The sequence below is a fragment of the Oreochromis niloticus genome, linkage group LG1 (genome assembly GCF_001858045.2).
Source record: "Oreochromis niloticus isolate F11D_XX linkage group LG1, O_niloticus_UMD_NMBU, whole genome shotgun sequence".
NCBI lineage: Eukaryota > Metazoa > Chordata > Actinopteri > Cichliformes > Cichlidae > Oreochromis > Oreochromis niloticus.
Window position 1 is genome coordinate 21735360 of NC_031965.2, and position 22693 is coordinate 21758052.

General features: G+C 40.1%; 1 protein-coding gene across 3 annotated transcripts; it reads right to left on the reverse strand.

Moving 5' to 3' along the window:
* Nucleotides 1-246: 246 nt before the first annotated feature.
* On the reverse strand, nt 247-22484 carry crispld2 (cysteine-rich secretory protein LCCL domain containing 2). 3 transcript variants are annotated; one of them, XM_005467046.4, is made up of 16 exons: nt 15765-22484; nt 15079-15179; nt 13162-13520; nt 11633-11751; nt 9729-9861; nt 8399-8514; nt 7921-8021; nt 7656-7838; nt 7512-7572; nt 7331-7397; nt 6853-6983; nt 6697-6740; nt 6505-6577; nt 5687-5762; nt 4441-4571; nt 247-1943 (listed from the first exon to the last, which is right to left on the reverse strand). In XM_005467046.4, the coding sequence occupies exons 2-16, from the start codon at nt 15086-15088 to the stop codon at nt 1892-1894; spliced, it is 1656 nt and encodes a 551-aa protein (XP_005467103.1). In that variant the 5' UTR covers nt 15089-15179; nt 15765-22484; the 3' UTR covers nt 247-1891. The 3 variants fall into 3 exon arrangements, with proteins under 3 accessions (XP_005467103.1, XP_013125166.1, XP_003442410.2); XM_013269712.3 differs by lacking the exon at nt 15079-15179 and having other exon boundaries at nt 13162-13561; nt 15765-18211; XM_003442362.5 differs by lacking the exon at nt 15079-15179 and having other exon boundaries at nt 15765-18208.
* Between the last annotated feature and the right edge of the window lie 209 nt (nt 22485-22693).

The window sequence follows — 22693 nt, forward strand, 5'->3', positions numbered from 1 at the left end:
CTTATTAAAATACAATTTTTTTGTAATCTGCACGGGCATTGGTTTCAACCACGTTACTGTGGACACCAGTTAAAGCCAGACTTGTAACATTTCATGGTCATGAAGTCAGGACCTTATGTAGCTAAGAGTAAGCTAAGGGTTGTTTCACTTTTCTGGAGATGGATATTATCCTTTACTTAGTAAAGCTGCTCATTCTTCAAATATTATTGCTCACAAACACAAAAAAATCACAAAATAACACCCATGATGCATAATGATTTCTAAAATATCATATTTGACAAGACTTTTTAATTTAAAAGAAAAGAAATGTGTACATTGGGATTTGTAAGACACTCGATTTTCAAACTGTGCAAAAAGTATAGAAGGCATCCTTAACCTGTATAAACGCAATACATCCAAGACAACTGAAACAAATTCACACAATTACTTAATTTTAATCTTACTGTATAAAGATGATTCAAAAAACAAAAATCTTAGTATTTACAGATCCCACAACTTTACAAAACCTTTAGCGTTTTCCACAAAATTCCCACATAGAAAAGATCTAAATACTAAGCACAGCGATAGGACTGAGGTAGGACAAAGAGACAGGAAGTTGGAAAAGAAGAAAACCAGCAGGTAGGTTAAACAGGCTAAATGGGACTATGATGTTGGGTGTGTTTTGCAGGAGGGCAGCGCTTCTACACAAAATGGACTTTACATTTATTTCATTAGTTTCTAATAAGTATCATTCCCTCATTTCTGTGCATGTAAAATTATATCACAGAGCTAAATGAAGACGGGTACAGAGCAAAAATATTAATCAGACCTGACCCAACGCAACCGTGCTTTAATCCACTATGGTGAGAGATATTACACTTGTCTCCTATGTGTTCTGCACAGTGTTAGTTATTTAAGTGCACGAGTTTCAGTTTGATGACAAATTAAAATCTGTAAAACCTTCAAACCTTCACAGCGTGGTCCAGTCTCTAAACAAAAAGCACTCTTTGTACCTGAAACATGCAACACATTCAACGGTCTCACGTGGGAAGGGGTGGGGAGCATTTTGCATTTTCATGGAATATATTTATTAGAAACAAAGAAAAGAAGAAAGCACTGAGCAGTTAATAAATATAAATTGGGATGTTACTACTTATTATTATAAGTGCACAAACTGTCTCACCTACACCAGCTCTCCATTAACCGAACACCTCCACATGGCAGGCACTGAAGCAACACTCGTCTTCTTAAGGAAAATATTACTTCTCTCCAGCAGTGCCTGCTGCCTTTATACACATTCATTTCGCAGAATATTTGTATCTGCTTCAAAATTTCAGGTCTACCAAACCAGCAAAACATCTTTGCTCACACTAAACTTGGACTTTGCTGCTAAGAATTAGAAAAGCAATGATGAAGAAGAGGGCTATATTTTTTTTTTTAAATGGCTAGAACTTAAACATGTTATTATTTCTTAAAACAAACAAAATATAATATATTCTGTACACAATGATTAAATACAGTGTGATCTGGATACATTCCTTTCTATGAAAAACAAATGACACTTGTAATAAGAACACCAATGTAAACATATTGCTTTCTGTAAAACAAGTCTAACTCAAAACTTCCAGCACCAGCTGTTCAATGCATTTTATATAATATATTTATAAAAAAAATTCTGTATTCACAGATTATGTAAGTCTAAGAAAAGATGAAGAAACATGAAGGACTATCAATGTGTTGGATGGCTGGATGAATTTTACTGTATAACTACTGTTTGTTAACTGAGTGGGGAAAGTTTCTGTCAACCAGATGGGACAGACAAACAGCCATGGCATCAAAGCTATGGGCACTTTCTTCTCTTCGAGAGCAGCTGAGGTGACTCTGTTGGTCTTCAGATTACTAAATTTAAGTCTCACTGCCTCACAGCAAAGACTCGGAAGGATCCTCCCTCCATGTTGCTTCTGCTGCAATGGACATAACAAGAAAAAGTGTTAATTTTATCACTACGCCATGAAAAAGTATGTTCTTTCAAAACGTGATCAAAGGTGAAGGAGCAAATCTTGCTTTCTTGTGAGTTTGTGTGCTCCTTTAAGTCGAATGAGAGCGTAGTGCCACCTGAGGGTACCACTGTCCCCCAGGTTAAGGTTAGAGGATCCTTAAAAGCCCCGCCCCCCAGTTCCTCAACCAATCACATCCATCAAAAGCACACAGTCATGGTGCACATCATACATTTAGGGGGAAAAAGGACACATTTGCAGAATCACTCATTGCATTTGTATTTCTGTGTCTGAATCTTCCAATTACCTCATGTGTTAAACTGGATGCCTGTAATTTGTTCATTAGTGGAAATATCTCAAAGTCTTGCCATGCTAGATAATCATGATAGGCCAGTGCAACTGGTATCTAATCACAGATAATTGTCCATATAGGAAAGCACTCTAAGTGGCTGACAGCATTTCCAACCTCGAGTAATTGGATAGGATGTGATTACTTCCCCAGCAGTCCAAACTGCCCACCCTGCCATGATGTTGGCACATGGCACAGGCTCTCTCTCAGCCATCTACTGACCTCCTATCCGAATGCCCCGAGTGAAACCTTCACAGCTCTGCATTAGATTTCAGAGAATAAGACTTGGCATGCTTTTGACCATTCAGCACTTTGCACACTCAATTGAAATGCCTGAGTAAAGTAAGCAAAGATCCCATGTGTGGGCCGTCCACACACCAAACCACACCATTACTCTTACAACCCCATATGCCACTAGAACTGGCCACAAGGGCTTCTTTGCCTGAGCTTAGTCCACTGGAGCTGGCCACAGATGTGAGACTGATTTGAGAAGCATGGTGTGCAAGCAGGGAACCCACTACATGCAGTATTACAGTGCACATAAATCAAGATAGGGTATAGTGAATAAAAGCACTTTTCTCAGGCATATTTTATAGTCTCTTATACAGCTCCAAGGTGTAATGGTTAACACATACACCTTAAACACGACAGATCCCCAGTTTGAGACTGGGAGGAGACACAAACCCAGTCTCAAGGGGTCACAAGCTAATGTACTCTCAGGTCTGGTCCTAAACCTGGATAAATGGAAGAGTTGTATCAGGAAAAGCATCCGGTGTAAAATTTGGGGCCAAAACAAACATGTGGACAAATCCAATGTGGTGCCCCCATTCGAAATAAGGGAGCAGCTAAAAGTGCCTTGTTCTATTTCAGACTCTCTTGGGCAGTTTACTTGTCTAAATTTCAGCAAGCTTCTGGTTTTTATTTCAGTTTCATTTAAAAGACTTTTTGGTGACTACACTTTATACAAAATTTGATACAAAACTCCACTTTAGATTAACTTTAATTTGATTGTTATTAAATTAACTCCTCCTAAAAGAGACACTAAGAAACTCATCTCTGTACAGCTTACAGTTTAGGGAATTCTCATAAGGGACATTTCTCCAGACATTAGAAGATGATCTTTTGCTCTTTGGCTGCTGTTTTCCCTAGTCAGGGTAACAAGACTAGCTTGCAGGACTGAAAGTCAGGATATTATCTACCTGCATAGCCAGTAGTTTGCTGGCTTCCTGATGTCACTGCAAGTCAACACAGAGAAAGAACAACAACAGTGCAGATCTGCAGGCCTCCCTGAGCAAAACATTTTGTCCAATTTCTGTTACTATTGGCTAGTGGTTTTGGGAAAATATTACTAAATTATATGTCAGAATTTTGCACAACCAACTCAGCTGGCTGCAGAGAGACTGAAGAGTATTACAGGTTAACTGCCTTAAAATGGAACCTTTGTTTAAAAACAAAAATCACCAGAGGATTTTTTACATGTGTTGTAGCAGATTATGGAATAGCTGTTTGTTTGTTTGTTTGTTTGTTTTTTGTTTGTTTGTTTGTTTTTAAATCAGGCCCCATCATATCTTAAGGTTCTCATTGTATTATATTATCCCAATAGAGCACCTTGCTCTCAGACTGCAGGTTTACTTGTGGCCTCTAAAGATTTCAATAGTAAAATGGGAGGAAGAGCCTTCAGCTACCAGGCCTCAGCTTTTCCCCAGTTGGGGAAAAGTTTAAGCTTAAAATGTCCCTTTTTGATAAAGCATATAGTTTGAGATGGAACAGGTGTCTCTGAACCCTCCCTTGAGTTACTCGGGCTGCTGGGGGCTTTTCTTGTTTAGTCATGTGTTTTCCCTCTGTGTTTATACACCATTACTATATTTCGTTTAATAACTAAACTCTGCCTCTCTCTCCCACAGTGTGCCTTTCTGCTATCCTAACTTCCCCCCTGACCTCCAACTAGTTGTGGCAGATGGCTGCCCCTAACAGAGCCTGGATCTGCCGAAGCGTTCTTCCTGTTAAAAGGGAGTTTTTACTCCTCACTGTTGCCAATTGCGTGTTTAAAGGGCTACATTTTAAACATAGTTGTCTGGGATAATAGTAATCTCTAAAATCCCTGTGGAGCAGTACCTTTCAGATTGGATGCCATTTTTCAGGACTCCTGTGTAGCTCTTTCTCTTGTCCAGAGGCAAAACATCAACAAAACCGCCATTGGGTTTGATTACGCCTGCATGGATGGCTGCTTTGCAAATGCTGGAGTTCTGTGAAGAGAAGATATGGCGAACTTGAGAGAGGATTTAAAAAGATGGAAAACCACTTTTTCACTGTGCAAACATTACTTCGGTTTAATAATTGTTTAATACAGCATAAAAAATATTTTACAGAAAGACGTCAGCAGCCACACTTATACACACACACACACACTCAAGGAGTATAGTCTGAGCCAGAAGTATGGCTCCAGCAAAACAGACCATGAGCTCTTATCAACAGTTTGGAGTACAATCAATCATTTCTACTCCAAACATAGATCAGACTGTCCATACACCCTACCAGAGATTGTAACCAGACAGTTTATGCCTCATGTTTAACCAACATTCAGCTTATACACCACTGTGGAAACAGATGTGGGTGCCTCAGATTGCAAAGCATTCCTGGGTGCTGGGCATTTGTTATGAGTCAGTGTGCTTGTTTCAGGACCTCAGAGGACCTGTGATCTGGTTAAGAGTCAGTTTCATCAGTGGTTAAGCTCTTTAAACCCAGCATTGACCTCATGTGAATTCGCAGATTAGTAGCTCTAAAATAAACTTTGAAAGTAACATGAAAGCTTTTACATTTTACATCTAATATGTTTAGTCTGAAGGGCACTTTACAGCGTCCTCTCCACTGTAAACATCTTTTTAAGTCACTTCAGAGAGATATTCTAAGCCAGTCTTCCTAAGAGTATTTCTTTCTGTGTCTTCTTCAGTGAAAAAGAGGCACTTAGTTTGAGATAATGCTTGAGTGGTAAAGCCCTATAGAGTCAAACACATTCCACAAAGTCTGCGGTTTGCCTTATCATTACGCCAATTCTCCATGATCCTATGATTCAGCTGTTGTTCATGGCCATGCAACATAATCACACAGACATAATCATTCTCCCCTTTTTCGCTGAGGAGGCCAACAAGTTATAATAAACAATCAGCTAATTATTATTATTTTTTTATTCCTACCATCCTAGCATTACTGGAATAAAACATACACTTTAAAAGCACATAAAAGTACACACCAGCAGGTAGGTCGTGTATTAGTTGCACAAACTGAAACACATAAATTTACTTGATTGTGGTTTATAACCCCTTAATTCAGAAGATACAGATTGGAAACTAGTGTTACTTACATCTGTGTAAATCTTGTTTCCAATAACAGGTGACCAGTATGAGGGCTGAGCCTTGCAGTTCTCTGGACAGAAGACTCTGAGAAACACATTGCACTTTAGTATGAATTTGACAGACAGGAGTCATAGAAAGATGTTTTGCTATGGGGGGGTTTCTTCAATAGGTGGTGATGTTTTAGCACTTTTATTTAGCATTCCTATATTCTCAGTTAACAGATGTAGTTGGCAAAAAGACAGACATTTGCATTTTATTCTCAACTGCATTATATTAAATTCAGAACTATTTATTTGCTATGCATACAGTGCTGTGCAAAAGTCTTGGGCCACCCCTCATTCCTTCACATTTTGCTTCCAAGGAGCCGACTTTTTTGTATTTTTTTTAGCAATAGTTCTCCAGGGTTTCTGAATATTTTCTTTGGGCTGTTTTATCATATTTTCAGTCATGACCCGACAATCTTCAGAGGGATATATTTATTGTTTGTTAAACTATTAATGTATGCTAAAGAATAAAGGTGCTCGTACCAAATTTTGATTTTGCAGCTCATCAGAATTGCACAAACTCTATTTTAGCCTTTTACACTATGTTTCTATGTATGTTTGCACATGTTTCAAGAAACTATTTCCCATTTTCCTAGCAAAATATAAAGAAATGTGGGGTGTCTCAAATCCTTTGTACAGTAATGTAAATAACTAATACAAACACCAAGTGTCCATTTACTTTAATTTACTTTTTATCTGAGAGGACAAATATTAAATATGTCATCTACTGTTGTAGTAAAAAGCTGTTTTTGAGTAATCAAATGTTGGATGTGTGGTGACACCTTGGACAGTGTGAGTTTGGTTCTTTGTAAGGGCAGATTTCAGCCACTGTGGTGTAACAATCAGCTGTCATTTCTGTCACAGAGAGAGAAAAGAAAATCAATTAAGAACTCTAATATATATCTGAAAGCAGTGCAAATCAGCACACAATCGTGACTCAAAGCTCCTCCGAACAAAAGCAATGCTCCTCTTACCTTTCACTCTGGCCACTGTGAAGGCATTTCCAGCTTTATATTTACTGTAAAACACATCAAATTTAGAAATCTGTAAAGCCTTCCGAAACCAAATTATTTCACAGTGTTAATCACAGAAGCAAGCACATTTGTTTCCTATATGTTTGATATATCTACCTGAGAGACTCAATGCCATTCTTTGTAGATCTGACAAAGAATGGTAACTTATCCATTCTCGAGATATCGATCAGTCCTCCGTTGTTGTCAATCACACCATGATGGATAGCAGCTCGGCAAATGCTTGATTGCTGAAACAATTAAAAACAAACGCTGGGTGAAAATCCTGTAAAATTACCAAAGCAAAGCTCTTAATTACAAAGCAAATACCAAATCAAAACAGTTCCATAATGCAAGAAAAGAATTTAAAAAATGTGAAAACAACATTCATTAAATACAGGATAAATGATAAAACAGGAATTTTAGGAAAAATCTAATATTAGGATATCCCTCTATTGTACATACAGGATACATGTGAGATATTATTTAGTACCTTATATGTTGTCGTCCAGTGTGAAACCAGACTAACCCACGTGTACAGTCTCATTATAAACTGCTGCATGATGCAGTAAGTTTGTTTCATACAGGACAGACTCACCACGTCATAAGTGACAGTTCCCCAAACTTTTCCTTTCTTATGCACACAGTTAGCAGGACAGTTGTATCTGCAGAGTCAGAAAATAAGTCGGCCACCACAGTGAGTGGATACTGCAAAGTGCATTATCTTATTTGCACATCTTAAACTAATTTCACATTAAAACATACTGAAAAAACCTCACCTGCTGCAGGTTGAGCTGCGGCACTTATCTCGCAGTCTTGTCTCACACTTAATATTGTGAGCTGCAAAGGAAAAAAACATATTAAAAAGTGTAAAATATTCAAATTCATGATGATTTTGATAGGTATACAGTTGCTATAGCTACCAAGATAAGTGCTGCTGGGAGTTTTTGAAGGCGTTGTCCTGGGATTAGGGTTCTTGGGACTGGAGGGTCTGGACACTGGTTTCTTTGGAGCAATAGTTTTAGGTCTGGCAGTGGTACGAGGTGGCAGTGGGACCTGAGGCTTCTCCACCTCATTCATGTCTTCAATCTCTGGCTGCTGAGAGTCTGTAAAAGGACAGAAAGGGTTCAGCTTGGTAACCAGTTTAATGTTAAAATGACTGAGTGAAAATCGTGTGGGTTCGCTCACCTTTGTAGCAAAGGTTATTTCTGCATCCTCCTCCATAGCTTGGAGGGCACTGGGAACAAGGTCGGCCATGCTGGTATGGGGCCTCTCCAATCCAGTTGCCCCTGCAGAAATTTTGAACAATGGGCATCTTGAGTAAGGTGGAAATTAACCATGAGTCAACGTCACTGGGTTCATGACCTTGTAGCAAAAACACTGCTCTTTGTCTCTAAGGCAATTACATCTTATGGGCTGTCTGCAAAACAAACTCCTACTCTGCTCTTATTTTCTTTCCCCGTGCTTCATAATTACTATTTTTACCCTGACATCTGGAGGAATGTTAATGGCAACAATATGTCATATGAATGTTTTGGACAGCTAGTGTTTCTTATCTACAGTACAACTATATTAACAACACAAAATGCAGCTTTTGTGAGCCCTGTAAGGAGAAGGTATGTAAACAAGAGCATGGAGACCAGAAGTGTTAAAATACTAATCTTACTTTGGGGAATAGTTGCACACAAGGTAAACAGAATTCTCCCATATTTCTCCCCACACGTTCATCCTTGGGCACACGTGCACAGCGCAGCCCACTCGGTTAGTAGTTGCCCACACCAGCTGTAAAAGGGGGGGGGGAAAGTAAATGGCAAACATTAGCACGTACAATTTCCGAAAGGACAGACAAAAAAGTAAACAGTTGATCTTGTAACCTAGATTTGTTGCCTCTCTTTCCTCACAACCAATAGGTCCACCATCATTCCAGAGGAAGCACCTATTTAGGCAGTTATAACTAATGAGGCCTTTGGGATTTCCAAGACTGCCTGTTCTGTTATTCTTCCCCAGTCACGTGGTCCTCACGTGAACCCAGTTTGCCCTCTGTGACACAACCGGGAGTATTTTCATCATCCAGTTAGAAGGAGGAAATGTCAGTTTTTAATATCTTAACTTGGAAAGAAATTCTCCAAGGCCTAGAACTGTCCACAGTAAAAGAACGCAGCTCACGAAACGGAAAGCTCCTGCAGTGGTGTTGCAGATGAATTATGTGCCATTTGACAGGGAATACAAGACATCATATTCGAAAGCGTCTCCAAGCTTTCCTCCCAAACGTGCACTCTCCCCCTTCAGGAATGCTCAGTGGAAGCAGTGAGTCAGCTGGTGAGTCCTGGTAATCCAGGACAGTGCAATTAAAATGTGGTTTGACTGCCTGGACTACACGTGTATCAGCTCTTGCAGAGTAAAGGTGGTGATGCTCAGACTTGGCATTGCCCACTCTGCAGCATCTTCAAAAGAATCCAGGTCAAACGGTGTGGCATGTCTGGTGGGATGAAAATGACTACCAGATGGCAGTGATCAGGTTTCAGGGAGGAGTCTAAATGTTTCTGTAAACTCATCCCAACATCCACAAAGTAATGTCTGGGGAAAGATGAGGCAGGCTCATTCATTTCTGTTTCTTTTGAGCGTCTTTCTTACTTTAAAAAAAAAAACAACTTTTTTCTGTCCCTTCTCTTGAATTATTTGCATCAAGTTATCAAACTTTGCAGGTTCTTGTAGTAACTGATCAAGTTAAGAGCAGGTTTATAAGTTACTGCTCAGGGATTTCTTAAAAGGGCAGTTCACCAGCTTAAATTTAAACTGTCAGACTGCCAATGCAGCAGATGGTGCAGTGGAAATTTCATGTATTCTTTTTACTTGTCCAAATATGGTGCCTACATTACCCACGCTCTGACTTGACCACCAACACTTTAGTCAGAGATTCAGTTGTGTTATGCTATGCAGAGTTAATTGTGGGCTTCAAACAAAGATGACAAACCTTTTTCTTGTATTTGTCTCACCTGGGTGTAATGAGTGCACATTGGCCCAGAGCAACGTTCTGGACACCAGGGATTGCACTCATGAGGGTAGGGATAGGTGTAGTCCTTCACTTCATCGTACCAGGATTGGACGTGGAAGGCAGGTGAACGGTATCTGTAGGATCCACACACACACACACACACAAAAACAAACAGACAGTAGGCTCAGTCACAGGGTACCAGGGGCAAAAGGGAAACATCTGGGGTATCTGCCAGGTGCTTTGGCTCGACTTGAGAAACTACATGAACCTGCCTTGCTCTACCCACCGCCCTCCCTTTTGTCCTCAAATGATGAGTCTGAATCTAACCTGGCACACGGAACAGCAGTCTGTTCCCTCCATAACAGAGGGAATCAAATCAAGCTAAAAGACAACAACAAAAAGAATTAGAGCAAAGCTAAACACAGCTTCCCAGTCTAACAAATCAATTCTAGCTCCTATTATAAACATCTCTTTTTACGGTGTTGAAACGTGCAGAGCTTATAAATGGAGAGCAGAGGGGGAGTGAAAAAAATGACTCCGCATCAGGGTTTTTTGGCATAGGAAGAAAAGAAGGGAGTAGGAAGGGGGGAATGGGTTTGTGAGAATGAGGGCAGATTCCTGGAAGGGCACCTGCTGCGATAGCCATACACTATTAAACACAGAGGCCTACTGTGTGATGTCCACTTGGACACACACACACAACCTCATTCATATCAGACTCCATATGAACAAGGACTAGCAATACCTATGGTTCATGCACTGACACTTTTGTTATAGTTTAAGTAGCTCAAGTACAACACTCATCACTTTTGCTTAGAGTTGATGATAATCTCTTATAAGGAAGTTTTGGAGTCACTTGGTACAAAAAAGCTACAAGAAAACTGCCACTCAGTTAAAGTTCAGATTTGTAGCCTTCAGAAAAATTATTGCAAATCTTCTTAAAGGAGCATTGGAAATAAAGTTGCTCTTAATCCAAAAAGTAGCTGCTAAGATTTTTTATTCTGGGCTAAAAATGGTGGACTGACTGACTAACAGATCCACCGTGCTAGTCCTAGAACATGTTTAAAACTCCTGTTGGTCAAGCAGCCACCTTAAAGGGCTGAGACCCAACTTTAGCTATGAAATTAAATTCTTACAAACTCATACAAAAACTTTTTGGTTTAACTTAAAACAAAAACTGCACAGTTGAGAGGAGGAGTGGGATTATAACTCACTTGTTTGGATTTTGCCAAGACTTAATATTAGGGGGCATGGCCACGTTGATTAACAGCCTCACCTCCACTTATTAAAGTCTTTTATCTGTATTTTACTTAATAAAAATTAAACAGCAAACATGGCTGAAAACCAGGTGTTATCCCCTTCATCAAAACTGGTTACAATAAGGTGAATGAACCATAGACGAAGGACTGTCGAAGGCCATGTAGAACACAAGCCTCCTCACGCTCTTACAAAGTGAGAAATAAAGTTTTGACTATTGCAAAGAAGGAATTCATTGCTTTGTTTTGTTTTTTAAACAACAACAAGGTAATGTGGTCATTACATGCTTGTCAACAGATGGCTAGCATCACTAAAAAAAACATTTTTTTTTAGCCATTTAGTTTTTTACATCTAAATTCCAGTTTATTTGTTGTGTAGCGAACTTACCTTATTTTGTTTAATACATACATTATATACATATATACATGAACTTTCTCTTGCCGGAAAGTCTAACAAGGACGTCCACACATCTCAAATGGAAATAAAAAACGTCCATGACATCAGTTAGATGGTTATTCAACATCAAAGGTGATAGCATTCCTACAAATGTCTAATAAATAAGAGGATAAGGCCCAATGATTTTGAAAAATAATTTATGATCCAAAATAAAGCAATAAAATATTCATATTTAACAAGGATGTGTCTCACCTGCCCCAGTGAACTGCCAGGTTTTGTCCAATAGACATGAGCAGGTCCTGAGGTCCATGGTCCCACTGACACTCCTCTGCCCACTGAGTGGCAGATCGCTCCAACTCATCATCCCAAATCTGCATGCATATAAGAAAACGATCATTCATCACCTGCTGTATCAAGTGCAATCCACACTATGCTTTCCTTCCCTCAACCTGTTCTTCTGCTCTTGCACTTCCTTCTCTCCCACTAAGCTGAAACTAAGCCGCACACAAGTACAACATTATCCTTAGATGGTGACATTTGAGCGGAGCTCCTGTCGCCTGGCCTTGGTCCACTACAAATCTCTAGCAATCACAGCTGAATTAGCCAAATTTCCTCAGTGGGATTTATTATAGCAGTGGACAAGAGGGTGGAAAACAGAGAAGATACCTGACTCCCACTTTGGAGGGGGCACTGTGGAGTGACTGAACACTCCATACACCATGGCCCCTCAAAGTACATCCCTTCAGTAAATTTCCAGCCTTTTGGTGGTCGCTAACACATGCACACACAGACACCACTGTAACTCCAAACACCCTTACTCTAACACAAACACATCCACTGCCTGCTCACTGGAATTTGAGAGAGCAAAGACAGTCTGCAGACATTTTCCTCCACAGTGTAACCACACTCCAGAGACACACAGGCCACCACTGCTTCTCTCAACTTTATGGAGCACGTGGTTTTCAATAAGCTTATGTGTGTCTCCACAATAATCCCTCTCCTACTTTATGTATTAATGTGCCATGCGGTCCCTTAATTTTCCCTTTTCCAGCCTTATTCTCCTTCCTCTTTTAACCAAGCCGCATGTGCTGAGCTGTTTGCAGGTAGGACAGAGTCAGCATTATTATCCTCCCCATAAAAGCGTGGCACAGCAGGCTGGCAGTAGTTCAACATCTTGACTACATGTTTCCAGCAGAGAGAAAAGATTGTTTTTATTACGGCAACACCACTTTTTGTACGTCAACTAAAACCCTGATTACCAACCTCATTGGTGCTGCTGACAGATGAAAATTACCTGCTATGTTTATATATCATTAAATATATATATTATATATAATCCTGTGTTCATATCATTTGAGTATATATATCACATATATGATAATACATGGTAAAAGATCTGCTTCTCTTACTTATGGCTCTGTGTGATGTCACTTAGAGGAGATATTCCTTATATCATCATCTCAGATACAAGCTGACTGTGAGCACAGAAGCCCCGCCCACCTACTGTTCAGCTCTTGTGTTTGCAAGGTAAAGCCAAACACATGAAGGTTGGCATAAAGAGGAGCTTGTTTCACACAGTGATTAAACTGATGAGCTGAAGAAGGTTCAATATAAGGTAAATAAATGTAAGACTGAACTGTGAATTCTGCAAAACCGCTCAAGAAAAGTAAAAAGAAAAAAAAAATCAAGTGCAAGAAATAAGTATAACAGTGTTTTTCCAAGGTAAAGTCAAATGTTAGCTTTATCTGCATGATAATACTGAAATAGGTCAATACTCTTACCATGTATTCCATGTTTGAAGCAGTGGGGTAAACCCCACCCCTCAGCTTGTTGTGCAGCTGCAGGATCTCCTCACGGTCCGACCAGAGGATGGCTCGGCGGGTCCTGTTACCAGCTGTGTTGCTGGTGCCTTTCTGCTCTGCTTCCTCCCCATAGCGGCTCAGTAGCTTCCTGAGCTCACTGGAGTCTGGCAGGAAGAGGGAAGCCGAGTCTCTGATGCACAACAGCACGAGGACGAGGACAAGGGGCCAGGTCATTGTAGCGCAGGTCATCCTGACACTTGAGCTGCGTAGTTTATACTTTATGACTAGACAGCAACTTGTGGATATAGAGAGGCTCCTTTCACAGTTCCAGATAAAATCTGCAGGGTGGAAATGACGATTCAATGATGGTTTCCTTCCTCTGTGATTCAAGAAAATGACCAGATTACAAAATATGGGCACACACACTTCCCACACTTAACTAATAAAGGAGGCACTTCTTCTAATAAAGTTGCAAAATAAATGCACACACCTAGAAACGACTGCACAGCAAGACTCTTCTTTAATATCTGTCACCTGTCTTTCAGGTTGCTTTTAGTTGATAACTCTTCAATATTCCCTTTGTATTGCTATATTTTATAACTCCTACTGATGAAGAGTGTTTGGTGATGTGAGGAGCAGTAAAATAAAATTTCCTAACTCAAAGGTGGACTTTTTTTTCTCTGCAGTTCTGCTTTGTGTAAGTTCGGCTTTTGGCCATCTTATGACTGTTTTACTATTTGGGCCAATAGACTCTGATGCAATCCAAAATAACTGCCCTGCAATAACAAAATTTCTTTGAGAAGCTTCTGAATGCTTGGTTTTATTTAGGCCAAAGTATAAAAGAAATAATTCAATGTTCATTTCTGAGGCTATGAAGGTGTTTTTTGTTTATTTGCAGTGCCATGAAATATACTGAAAGGTGTATGAAACAGATAATGGCCACAGAGTTCAATCAACCACTCTCATATAGCATGAACACAATTATAATCATAAACTTCCCTTAGATTTATCTGATAAATTGCTGATTCTTTGAGGCATTTTGTTTCCTTTTCAGACACTGTGATGTGTACATGATCAGCTTGTAACATATTGTGACATTAAATGCTTAAATGATCATTTTTAGTGGCCTCAGTCTTAATGTACAAGGATCTGTCTTATTCATAACAACCTCAATTATTTGACCATAAACATTAATATGACATAAAGTGTCCCTAATAAATTAGTTTTATATTCATGACTAAAAATGTATGAAAAAGTCTGTGTACATAACCCACCTGGACCTAGTGCACCATAATTATATACAACATCTATCCTGTATCACTCCAGTTATTTTCTAGCCAAACCAAGCAGCACAGTGAGATCTGCTGAGGGGGACCTGAGTTCAAGCTGACAACTTCTCACTCAGCTCTCATTAGGCAAAACACTGCATTCCTCACACATATTAGGCAGGTTCATAATATTGTGTAACTGACTCTTTACCTGACCTCGCTCTGAAAGGCAACAAGGTGGAGGCAAGACGTCCAAAACTAAAGCTAAACCAAATATCACTAAGTCTCAAACTTCTAGAAATAGAGAAGAGCAGTCAGTCAGGGTGATCAGAGAAGAAAGGAAAAATAAACCAGCTTGCACTGGTTGCTCTTATCCTTGAATCCCTTCACCTCTTTCCCTTTGGCTGGAGATGCAGCCTGAGGTCTGGCATCGGCTCTGTGTCAACATGCTGTGCCAGCTCAGGGAACTGTGAGCCAACAGGCAGCCCAGCCGCCACACCCTTCTTCTTTCCCTGTGCCCCGTCTTCCCACTGAACCTCTACCAGCTTCTCTGTCTGGGCCCTTCTCAAGGCTCTCATGAATTCTGTACCAGAGTGACAGACAGAGGAGAAAACCTGAACACACGTACGTATCGACATCTCGTCTATGTAAACTTGACTCCTTTTTCAACTTCTGGAGCTTCTGTCTGATCCAAAAACGGACTGACCTCATCTCCAGCTCACCACGAGGCTGAATGTAAACAAAAAACACATGCCATAATGTAGATTCTATCATTTATATAACTTTTTAGAGTTACTTGAAATTTTTGTTATTTACAATTACTTTTTTAAATTTCATTTTATTGTTTTGGGGGTTTGGTTTTTTTCTTCTTCTTCAGAAACCTTAAAGGTGAGTTAATAACAGAAGTTATTTCTTCTGTTGTATTCTGGTCCCAGAACTCTAAAATATAGGTTTCCATAAATGAACTATAATCTTTTGATCATATAGATAACCTCCAAATCTGATATTGCACTTTAAATGCTTTGCTCATAAGGTTACTTCCTGCACATAGGGTTTCCATCATGCTACGGCAGTTTCCGGGCTGCAGACACTGAAGACCGGTGTCTTGCTAACATCAGAGTTACAATGTGTCAGAAGTTTATGCGATGTGAGTGCATGAATAAATCTGCAGCAAACCTCACCGGGTGGGCAGTTCTGTCTGTTCCTGCTGTTGCAGAGTATGTGCATTATAAAATATGGGTTGTTTCGGAGAAAGAAAGAAAGAAAGAAAGAAAGAAAGAAAGAAAGAAAGAAAGAAAATAAAAGTGTGCTCACCTCTCTGTTTCTTTGTTAGTATCCAGTAGATTGAGTATTTTCGGTGCAGCTCTCTCTGAGCGCCGGAAAGCTGTTAATTCTCTTATGAGAGGAGCAGGCTGCTGCTATTGGTGGTGTTCCTGAGGAACATAGAGACTGTGTAACTCCTGAGCAACTCTGAGAGCCTTATATAGAGAAGGAGACCCCTTAGGACCAGAGGAAAAAATTACTGTCTCTCCCCACTCGCCAGCTTCCCTTAAGCAGACTATGTTCTTGGCACACAGAGCGCACAGTGCGCAGACTAATGTCAGGGGGACATTTACAAATATTGTAAATCAGCGGTCTGTCAAAACAGCCAGCGGCAGGCGGTGGGATTATAATGAGTCATTTACGTTTGGCTTAGATAAGAAAAAACGCTTCAGACGAATCAAGCGCGTAAGTGGACCATCAGCAGTTATAACAAAAATGACGAAATTAAAAGGAAAAACTTTTTATGCCTACGCCAATTCCAGGGTCATTATTATGGCTCGAGACCACACACGGGGATCGATAAGTTGTAATTATTGGATTTGTGATGGTTAATAAATAATTTGCCGATGCTTTCGAGATTAGTTCATCCACCACTGTCCATTGGCTGGAAGTATTTTCTGTTCGGTCATAATTTGCTTATAAATGCCGGTAATTCACTGTTATTAAAAGACAAAACAAATAGTGCTGCTACTTGTTAAAAAGAGCCATCAGGTCATTGTGAGGATAATTTATCTCATGACTTACAGCTCTGCGCAAAGTCTTGGACCACTCTCGATTTCGTTATGTTTTGAAAGGAAAATTGGAAATCTGTTGAAAAACGTGTAAACAACCACGGAAATAAAGTATATAAGACGCATGTGCGTTTAGTAAGTGCTTGAACGTCAATCTTTGGTGTGGCCTCCTTCCGGCACAGCCTGAACACTCTCAGGCAAGCCTACTTGTAATTTCTTCAGGAATAATTCTCCAGGCTTCTTGAAGGACACTCAAAGTTCTTCTTGGCTTCTTTTTCTTGGCTGCCTTTTGTTCTTTGTCAAGATGATCCTACACTACTTCAGTAATGCTGAGGTCCAGGCTCTGGGGAGGCCAATCCATGGCTCATAGTGATCCATGTGTGTTTTTCTATCTATCTATGTTTTTACTGCAGTGGCAGTGTGCTTGGGATCATTGCCATGCTGAAAAATTAAACCACTGTCAATCAGATACAATCCAGATGGTTTTACATGTTGAACAAAATCTTATGTTACTTTTCTGTGTTTATAATTACATCAGTTTTGACAAGATCCCGAGCAATATTGGCAACAACAGAGCACCAAATCATGACAGAGCCAGATAAATCTTTAGACCCGACACTTCTTTTGTCCTCTACTTGACAGTTTCCTCGTTTTTTTCATGGCACAGAACGCCAAGGATATACCAGATTTTCAGCTAACATGTATCTGGAAATCACCTTGTTGGTGAAAAAACACTGTTTTAGGTCAAACTGTGTTATCTTTGACAATTTTATTATGATTATTCAGCTGAAGAAATGGGAGCACATTTTTGCGACACACTGTTTATAACTAACAAAAAGAACATTCCTATGAAAATGGTCAGGTACAAGGACTGGACTGACAATGAATGAAAAACCAGCCAAAGTCAAAAGAAAAACTTGGAAAGATCTTTGGAAAGCCTGGAGAACTATGGTGATGGTGGTTTCTGTATTCCTGTAAGCGTCACTGCCAGGAACCTAAAATAAACTGTTCTCATTCAGTTGGTAATATCTGCTTTTCTCAGTTTGATCATGAGTGACCCCGGGTTTTAGGGGGTTTTAGGTGTTTTAAAGATCACCATAGGCAAATGAACCATAACTGGGCTTTCCATGGCTATCAAGTGCAAGTATGAATGCCGTCCTACATCCTGACTTGGAATTACATGTGGGGACTCATAATTTAAAAATTAATTATTTACAACCCATTTAGAATCTGTAATTTCTTGTGATTGTAAAATTTGAATGGCATCGTCCTCGGACTGTCAGTTTAACATGATTATGTAAAACCATTGCAGCCAGATCAGATGGAGGCCTGAGGGCCAACTGTAGGAAACATATCAGCTTCATCTGAATTGCAGCCGCATCAAAGGGTAAAGCTTTTAAAAAGGTTTTATCTGTAAAAAGCACTTCCTATAATTTGCATCATTTGGATGAGAATGAAGAGGAAGGAAGGAAGCTTTGTGAGCTGGCATGGGAAACCACGAATCGTCTGCCCTGAAAAGCGGCTTCATGGTATGACGCTGCCATATCGCCTTACTGACCCTGCAGTGTTCTAGCTGTGTTATGACCCAAATAGTTTAGATTTTATTCCATCGAATACTTGATTTTTGTTCTGAAATATCCCAGATACGTACAAGAACATGGCACTCAGAGCGCATGCCAGCAAACTAAATCCTCAGACAAATTCTCTTCCCACAGGGTCTCTGCCAGCACGGGCTCTGAACTTATTATTATTATTGCTTTCTTTTGTTTTTTTAAATACATGTTTAACAGGGAGTCTGGCCATCATACCCTGCAGAGATGCTTTTAGTGATGCTCATGCTTAATGAGCTTCATTACTAATAAAGTATTCTCAGACAAAATGTAAGAGACGTTTCACATTTACATAGGACGTCAGACCAGTTTTCAATGAGGAAAATCTTGTTTCGAGAGATTTGTGATCCAGATTTTGAAAATAATAAATGCATTCATTTTTTTAAGGAACTATAAAATAAAATCATATAAATACAAGCTGCATCGAGCAAATAAGGTCAGTAAAATTACACAATAGCTCTGATCTCATTCAGTTCTTGACCTTGCTGACTAATCGTTACAGACTGATTAGTCAAACATAAATCCATTCATGTGCCGGGAATAAGCGTGAATATTTGATCATGTTACATATAATTTCATGATGTTATCATCGTTGGTATTACGGATTTGAATCTTATTCTGGTTTTGATCACAATCGGGGTAAATGTGAGGTAACATTTAATAGTATCCAGATTTCTGATTATCTAAGAACAGGCAAATGTTTCCCCTTTAATGTGTCACATATACTTATCTCAGCAGATGAGGATGAGCAGTTTGTGGTTTTGTGATCTCTGATACATTCGAGTGTTTTATTTAACAAATATTTTGCTGCTTACTACTCCAGACTTTAAACTGATAACACAGCTGTATGTCTGTGTGATAGGATGGAGGATAATGCCACCTGGCTTTGTAACGCTTGTTTTGTGGGTCGTTGCAGAGCAGAGGCATTGAATAAATTAAAGGTTAAATATTGTATATTTCAGATTGTTTTAAAACTGCTCCTCTTCTTTTGTCTTTATGGTGCCACCGTCACTCTCCTTGAACTCTTTATGCACAGATACTTCGGATCAACCTCATGGCTTAACAGATTTATCGTCGTCCTTTTCTGTTTTACATTTAGTCAGCGGCACTCCTTTGCGATTTATCTATGTTGTGTGCTGTAGCCACTTATTGACAGAGTAATGATATAGATAACCCATCCTTGATGAGCTGTTACAGATGTTGAGGTACAATAACTTACTTCTCAGAAATGTTATTCATTACACGGGTCCATTAACCTTGATATATATTATTCATTCCGGGCCAAATGGAAACTGGAAACTCAAAACTCTGCATTAGTCTCAGTTGAAGACAACAGAATGATTGCACAACTCAAACATCCCCTTCTTGTTTACTTGGGTAGCATACAAGCATTAGCAGGTGGAAAACAAGTTTCCTTTTTGTAAAGATCAAGGAGGAACCACCATCCGTGACATACAACTATGACAGGACAGTTCTCTATGAGGGTTGCTGTGTTTGGACAGACGTCCTTGAAACTCTGGTTGCCATGTTGTTTACCTTCCTGAGAAGGGAACTGAGAGCAAGTGAACCTCTAAACACGAAGCACTAAAAGAGGAGGAAAAACTGGGGGAGAGTGAATGAAGAAACCATATGGTACACGGGGCCGATTATAAAAACTAGCCAGTGGGTGGATTGTAATGGAACAGGAAATGCATAAAATCACAAGTACTGAGGGAAGGATTAGTAAACTGTAAGCACTAACACAAGAATTAGGTGCGGAGAAGCCTTTTTACTGAAGCTTTAGAGGTTTGTAACATCTTTATTGAGGGATGCCATGTACCTCGTTCAAGGTTACTAAATTTCAAATAAACAGAGTAAGGGCAGAAGCACAGTGTTGTTTTTACCTGTGTCCCAAATGTGTACTATACACTCACTTGGCATTTCATTAGTTACACTTTGCAACTACCAGGTTGGAGTCTTTTCTGCCTCCAGAACTGCATTTCTTCTTTGTGGTATAAATTCATATTGACATGATGTCAATCTCCCATTCCACCACATCCCAAAGGTGCTCTACTGGACTAAGAGCTGGTAACTGTGGAGGTCATTTGAATAGCATATTCAGGAAGTGTGAGATGATTTGAGCTTTGTGATATGGCACATTATCCTGCTGGAAGTAGGCATCAAAAGATGGATGCACTAGGGCCAGCATACTCAGATTGGGTATGGTATCAGAATGATGCTCAGTTGACACTGAAAGAGCCAAACTGTGCCATGCTATGACACCACCACAACTAGCCTGAAATGTTAATACAAGACAGGAAACCAACCACCAACTGGATGTTGCGACAGAAATCGTGACTCATCAGAGCAGGTAATGTTTTTCAAATCTTTTGTCCCCTTTTGGTGCACCTGTGTGAATTGTAGCCTGTTTCCCGTCCTTGGCAGACAGGAGTGGCACCCAGTGTAGTCTTGTGCTGCTGTTGAGATGCTGTTCTGCATATCTTGGTTGTAAAGAGTGGTTACTTAAGTTACTACTGCCTTCTTATTAGTTGGAAGCAGACTGGCAATTCTCCTCTGAACCTCTGATAGCAACAAGGCATTTTGGCCCAGAAAACTGACGCTCACCTGATGTTTTCTTTTTGTCTGGCCAATTTCTGTAAACACTAGAGATGGTTATGTGGGAAAATCCCAATAAATCAGCAGCTTCTGAAACACTCAGACCAGACGTTAGTGTGGAGGCACACATCAAGTTGTAGCATAGGTTATAGTACAGGGTTTTAGAAGGGTTTCCAGTTACAATCTATGGCATTGATTTAATGCAGAGACATAAATCCACTGCAATGCAGTTTGAACTTCAGTAGGTCATCTTGACCTTGTCTAGATGTCTAAATGCAGTGAGCTGCTGTCATGTTATTGACTGATTCTACATGTGTTAATGAGCAGTTAAACAGCTAACTAACAAACTGACCAGTGAGAGTATACCAGGAAATATAAACTGGCCAATTTGAAGCTTTTAAAGAGATATTTGATTCTCAACAACAGATTTAATAACATTAGAAAAGCAGATAAGTGACAGTCTGGAGGTAACTATTAAAGGGAAAAGGTCAGTGTCTCCTTGAAGAGTCCAGTGTGATCCTCGGTGGGGCTTTTAATAATGGAATCAGAGAGCATTGTGTTCTTACATTTTGAAGTCATGGATATCCTTAAGTGTACATTCTGAACAGTAAGAAACTAATCTTGCATTGCAAATTGCAGCTTGCACCCAAGGCATTTGAGAAATGGTAGCTGGATCTTAAAATGTATTATTATGATCCTTGTTAACTTTTATATAAACCCAGCCACAGGGGGCCACAAGCCAGTATACTCTTAGTGCTGCTCCGGGTAAATGGGGAGGGTTGCATCAGGGAGGGCATCTAGCATAAAATCCTTGCCAAATCAAACACGGGAATCATCAAAAATGTGATCGGTCTGGGCCTGGGTTAATAACCCAGTGCTGTTGGCCAACAGGGTGCCGGTCAGAACTGTGCTATTGTTCGCCAAAGTCAATAGAAGAGGAGAGGCGGAAGGTGTATTCAGAGGCAGCTAGAAAGAAGGAAAGGCAGGAGTGTGGAGGTGAGAGGAGGGACTTTAAGAGTAGGAACTATGACTGGAAGATACTGTGTGAGCAGGAGACCAGGTAGAAGGGAAGCAACGCCAGGTGGTTTAGGGGTGGATTCAAATTGTTTTACCCCGGTGTATATAAGAATCAAAATAGATGAGGGGAATCAGGAGTGACAGAAGTATGCGACAGTGGTGCACGTACAAGAAACAGACCGTGGCAAGGTGTGCAGTAGAAGTGACAGAAGGGTTCAATGTAGAGGTAGCATTGTATCAAGGACCCCCCTTTTTCTTTATGGTGGTGATGGACAGGCTAACAGATTAGGTTTAACAGTGATGGTGCAAAGAGTAGAGGGAGTGAAAGTGGATGAGTTTACATACCTGGGGTCAACTATCCAAACCAAAGGGCAGAGAGGTGAGGAAAGCAGTGCAGGTATTGTGCAGCAGGTGGAGAAAAGTGTCAGGGGTGACTTGTGACAGAAAGATAGCAAGAGAGAATGGAAAGACTTACAGAGGACCTGCTATGAAATACAGTTCAGAGGGAGGCCAAGCTGAAGGTGGCTGAAATGAAGACGAACCAGATTAGAAATGAGTACATCAGAGGGACAGCTCAGGATGAGAAATTTAGGGACAAAGAAAAGCAAGGTTGAGATGGTCTGGGCGTGTGCAGAGTGGGGATATATTGAACTAAGGATGTTGAAGATGGAGCTGCCAGGCAGCAGTTAAAGAGGAAGACTTAAGAGAAGGTTCGTGGTTGTAGTGAAGGATGGAGGCAGATGATCTGCTGTGATAACCCTTAAAAGGGAGCAGCTGAAAGTAGTAGTAGTAGTAGTAACAGTAACACGTTTCCTGTAGTGTTTGCAGCTTGAAGTGTTTAAATGGCTCTCCTGTCTACCAAAACATGTGCCTCGCTGTAGTTAAGTTTAGTTGTTTGTGTGGTAAAACTCAACTGCTCCACTACATGTGGTTTGACTTTGTTGCCTGAAGAGACTCAGAATAATCA